This window comes from Odontomachus brunneus, unplaced genomic scaffold (genome assembly GCF_010583005.1).
Source record: "Odontomachus brunneus isolate Ranch 3 - 2012 unplaced genomic scaffold, Obru_v1 Obru_scaffold_075, whole genome shotgun sequence".
NCBI lineage: Eukaryota > Metazoa > Arthropoda > Insecta > Hymenoptera > Formicidae > Odontomachus > Odontomachus brunneus.
In genome coordinates, this window is record NW_022639525.1 from 439498 (window position 1) to 444716 (window position 5219).

The window sequence follows — 5219 nt, forward strand, 5'->3', positions numbered from 1 at the left end:
TGTACTGTCGTCATTTCTAGGGGTTTGTAATGACAAAAGCGCGACGTAGACACTGACGACTAAGTATAAGAGAGAGCAATCTCCAGAACAATGTCTGAATAAACATTAATATTAATTATGATTAAAATCAGTATTAATTGCAACATTTTACATTATGCAGAAAGCAAAATCAAAAAGCAAAAACGACAATGAACCTCTATCTAAGGTTGTGCTGAAACCTTCTGTTTTTCCACCATTAGAATAAATTAACCTGTCTGCAACGAGAAACATTGACTACGTTTACACGGCAACGTTAATCCGGATTAGTAACTATCTAAGTTAGTGAATTGTCGAATCCGATTGAAGTACATTTTTAGATCTAAAAGAATATACCAATAAAATCCAAGAATTCACTAACTACGGTTGTTACTAATCCGAATTAACGTTGCCGTGTAAACGTAGTCATTGTCGACGAGAGGTCCTGAAACCGTCGAGACCTTTGCAGACTATACGCAGTGCACTACTCACACCCTAATGATCTTTTCTCACTTTCCAAGAAGCAAGACCAATAACGAGCAATTACGGCCGGCACAAAAACCATTCTTAAGCCTGCCGAGTCTACCGAATGTCTCAGATGAAGGTTTTAAGACTTCGGTGGGGCCTTCGGAGCGCGTGTTTAACGAATTAAAACACCGACCTCGCTGGGTCAAGATCTTAAATTCACCCGGTAACAATATCCAGCGCCTAAAACGCACGACCGGCGAAAAACAGTTCTCTGCACGCTGGCAGGACGAACGATTGTCGCAGGCGCGCGTACATCCTTCGGGTGCATCCTAAATCCCGTCCAATGAGAAGTCCTCGGACGAGAAATAGGAGGGAGCAGAATACGAGGGGGAAACAGGCGGAGGGAACAAGTGGTCGCGAGAACGCGGCGAGCACTTCCTGCGCAAGAAGAGGGTCCTACGCGAATCGTCGAGTAATTGAGGTCCTGTGGTCCCTACAAGACCGCAGGTCTGGTGGGGGCCGCCCTATGTAAGGCCCTGGAAGCGACCAGGTCCAGCTCATCCAGCATCAGGACACCGCGCGTCAGGACTCGCGTCGCTTTGGCGTCGATTATCACGATTCGGATCACGCGAGCAAGACACCCTTGGAAACTTAGTCCTTAGAGAGTATCTTTCGTCCTAGTGGAGGGCGTCGACTGCCCTCAAGATTGTCGTCGGTTGTGAAGAGAAAGACGAGGAGGAGAACGAGGGGAAGGACGAAGAGAAGGACCAGCAAGATATATCGAGAAGAAGATGAGGGTGAAAGTGTTACTGGTCCTTGCAGTCTTTGCTGTAGGATTCGTTGACGCGGCCAGGAGGATAGTTAGGTCCACGACAGCGGTGACCACGACGATGACGACACCAGTGTCGTTCGCCGGTAGACAGCTCGGCTTCGCCGGACAGTCTGAAGGTCAGTGCCAATAACTTTAGGATCGGCTGGCTCGATTTTTCGCGACATGCTCTTGCATGATCAGTAACGCGACGATACTGACAAGGGAACCTCATCGAGTCAAACACTCAGATTCTATATTTTTTGAATTTACTTAGTTAAGCTTTTCTTTAAATATTTCCTAGTAGCCATTCTTTGTAATCGCAATAATTTAAGACAAATTGAGAAATTGAGTAAAAATTCTGAAACCTCAAGTGAGTAGTGCGCCGCACATTTGCATTTTGCAAAAAAAAACAACTGTTTGTGTCGCTCTCTGTACGTATTTATGAGTTATACAGTCAATTCGACTCTCCACTCGGATTTACATTTGGATCGTGTCTGACTAATTCTTTAAACAACTAGAAGAATATAATAAATGCTGGATTTTAATAGGGAGGTACTGTCCACTTAAGGTCCCGATATTTTTATCTGATTTGCCGATTATTACAAATTTACAACAAAAAAGCAGTTACCAAAAAATATTTTAAAAAGATAAACCCATTTAATCGAATAAATCAAAAAAGTTGAAATCCAAGTGTATAAAAGTATAAAATGAGGTTCCCTTGTGAGGGAGTATCAAGTTTTACGTGGACATCCTTATGGCAGGGGAAACGCGGCAAAATAATATAAAGACATCCAAGAGAGATCTTCGATTTTCCAATTCGTCTTTCTTTGGAACTACTGTCGAATATTCTCATCTCTAAATAATTAAAAATAATAAAAAATAATTACAAGATAAATTTTGTGAATAACGATTGGTAAGCAAAGCAACGAAAATTCATACGGAAACGAGACGCCACCGTCATCAGTGATGACGAAAGTTGCGCGGGATGAGAGAACCTTAAGTCAAATTTCAGAGCTGGAGACTCTGTGGGACAACTACGACATCCAGAAACTGGACAGTCGTTCCGAGTCGTGGAAGAGTAACGCGTCGGAGAAGCACGAGGAGATCAATACCGGCAGACAATTTTACCCTGGCCTTCCGGCGAATCCCGGGGAAACGAACGAACTGCCGGGTCCCATCTCGCCTGTGCCGCCTCCGCATCACCCCGCGCCGGGTTGTTTAGGCCCGCGGGGCCAGTACCCGAGCCCGAAGAGCTGCGCCAACTACCTCAATTGCTGGGACGATGTTGTGGTAGAGCAGACCTGCCCGGCCGGACTGCTCTTCAACGACGTTACCAACGTCTGCGACTTCAGCAACAACGTCAACTGCGGCAACCGGCCTCCCGCCACGCCGAGTGAGTGATCGATAATCGCGCCTCGAATCGCTCGTTCATGGTCCGCAGGCAATCGCAAGAGCCCATCCGATTGCCTTCTAATCATCGACTTCATCTGTTAGATCAGTGGTTCTCAGAGCGGGATTATCTCGGGAATGAGTGCAAGCTAAGAACGGGGTTGCGGAGGGGTGTCAGAGAGTTACGATAATCTAATAACAATATCGATTATACAGACCAACAAAATTTAATTTTCTGAAAGTTACAACAACTAATAAGCCGACTTTTTATAGATTTTTGGATGCTGAAAATGAGTCTGCTTTCCAAATGACTTTATCATCTCAAATTTTCGAGTAATGAATGATTGAAACTCTAAAAAACCGCTATTTTGGTCATTTTTTACAATCCATAAATTCTTAAATTTATATGACACTGAAATTAGTGTAAATGATTCCTATAGATTTTTAAATGCTAAAAACGAATCCGTTTTCCAAATTAGCTTATCATGAAATGACTACTACCATTTTCGTGTTGGAACAACCAAAAAGTATGATTAGGACAAAAAATAACTATAATTTTAATTAGATCGGTCATTTTTTCTTTCAATGTGTGTTTAAAAAAAAAGATTATACTTTCGCGAAATCATGATAATAAAAATAACAATCCCATCGTTCAACAGAACCGCCGTTGCCGCCAGGGACGAAAATGTGCCCGGATCCGAACGGCCGCTACAGAAGCTCCACGAACTGTTCAGAATTCTACGTGTGTCTCACAGGCAGACCCATCAAGTTTTCCTGTCCTCGCGGTCTGGTCTACAATGACGTAAGAATTTGTTCCGAAAAACTCGCACGCTCGAGGAATTTTAAATCGCGGAATGACGCGTCACGTCTGCCGTCTCATTTTTATCCTTTCTGGCAGTCCTACAGAAAGTATGACGGCGCAAATTCAAATAAAACGAGTCAAATTTTCGACGCTGAGTCCTGTAATCGTTTCGACGAAATATTTCAAGTATTTCTAATATTTCAGAGACGCTTTACAAACGTAAGTGTCGATTAATTTGCTTTCGACGAGATTTTCTTTTTTCTTTGCCTCTTTAAGGTGGTGGATGTGTGCGATTATCCGTACAACGTGGACTGTAAAGGAGCTGTCACGCCAAAACCGCAACATCCACATCCGCCGACTCAACCTCCGCAAACACCTTCGCATCCGCCTCCTACGTATCCCACGAAGCCACCTACTTATCCCTCTCAACCACCTACCTATGCTCCTCCACCGACCTATCAACCGCAACCCTATCCGCCACCACCCCCAGCTTATCCCGGAAATCCCTGGCTGAATAAGGCTGATCCGGATCCTTGGAATCAACGACCGTCGGCATCTCAGCTAGAAATCGACCAGGAACGACTCAAGCAGGAAGAAGCTAACGGCCAACCACTCGGAATTAATTCGCAGGACGTGACGGAAACGTCGAGTCTGGTGAACCCCTGGAATCTCTTCCAGGTGGTGCCATCTGAGCTGATGAATGCTCCGTGCAAAAATGGGGACGTGCACAGACTCAACGAGGCTTGCACCAATATGGTAGTCTGCAGGAACGAGAGACCTCAGATGGTGAGGTGTTCGCCGGGCTTCTCGTACGACAAACCCTCAGACTCTTGCAGGCCCTTCAGCGTTGCCAAATGGTAAGACACGCAATTTTTCATTTCAGTTATGAATTCTGATTCTTGCGATATAATTTATATGTTTTATGAAGAACACAACGACCAAAAAGGACACAAAAAACATTCCCTTTTCTGTTTCAGTTAATCGACGAACCCCTTAGAAACTACGCTTTGTACTAAGCATCGAGCCAACTTCAATAAAATAACTATTGCTATGCTAAGATGCCCTTTAATCAACACTTTTATCGATTAATCTTAATATTATTCGATACGAAACAATGGATAAACAGCGAACGAGTCTGGGAATAATTCGTCGTTGAAGACAGCGATCGAAGGGCTATTTAGATTAAATAAGATATAAAGTTTAATGAACAAATATCGTAAATAATAGTACTTTCTTTTTGTGTAGTTATCGCACTCGCTCATTAATGTATTGCCCGATAAGAAAACCAAGCGGAAGCTTTTGATTGAAGCTGAATAATTGAAGCTGTAAATAAATATAAACTAAAACTTCCATCTGTGTTCTATTTTTCAACCCTCCAATTCTTTGACTACGATTTTTTATAAATATAAATTAAAATCTAAAGCTGTGCGCGCGCGAATAAAATGGAGCTGACTCGAGAGCTTCACCGGAGGAAGGAATCAGGAAAAAAAGATTTATAGAAGGTTTCCGTCGGTAGTAAAGGAGGGAATCACGCGATCTAGAAGCTTTATATCGAAGTCACGAGATCGCAGCACGCGCTCTCCACGTTCACCAGGTTCTCCACAAGGAGTAAGAGGAACGCGCGGGAGCCGAAGAAGAAACGGCGAGCGGGAAGAAGATCAGAGGAGGACAGACTGTGGTGGTTGCAAAGGATCACATCGGGGAGAATTGGAGCGCGATCGTTGTAGAGAAATG

At 43.8% G+C, this 5219-nt stretch overlaps 1 protein-coding gene across 1 annotated transcript; it reads left to right on the plus strand.

The window, feature by feature from the left end:
- Positions 1 to 922: 922 nt before the first annotated feature.
- On the plus strand, positions 923 to 4835 carry LOC116847205 (probable chitinase 10). The gene is made up of 5 exons (XM_032821951.1): positions 923 to 1431; positions 2307 to 2687; positions 3343 to 3485; positions 3762 to 4342; positions 4463 to 4835. The coding sequence occupies exons 1-5, from the start codon at positions 1275 to 1277 to the stop codon at positions 4464 to 4466; spliced, it is 1266 nt and encodes a 421-aa protein (XP_032677842.1). The 5' UTR covers positions 923 to 1274; the 3' UTR covers positions 4467 to 4835.
- The last annotated feature ends 384 nt before the right edge of the window (positions 4836 to 5219 follow it).

Coding starts and splice junctions, on each gene's coding strand:
- LOC116847205 (XM_032821951.1), top strand. CDS start 1,275: ATGAGGGTGAAAGTGTTACTGGTCCTTGCAGTCTTTGCTGTAGGATTC. Junction 1,432..2,306: donor CTTCGCCGGACAGTCTGAAG/GTCAGTGCCAAT, acceptor GTCAAATTTCAG/AGCTGGAGACTCTGTGGGAC. Junction 2,688..3,342: donor CCGGCCTCCCGCCACGCCGA/GTGAGTGATCGA, acceptor ATCGTTCAACAG/AACCGCCGTTGCCGCCAGGG.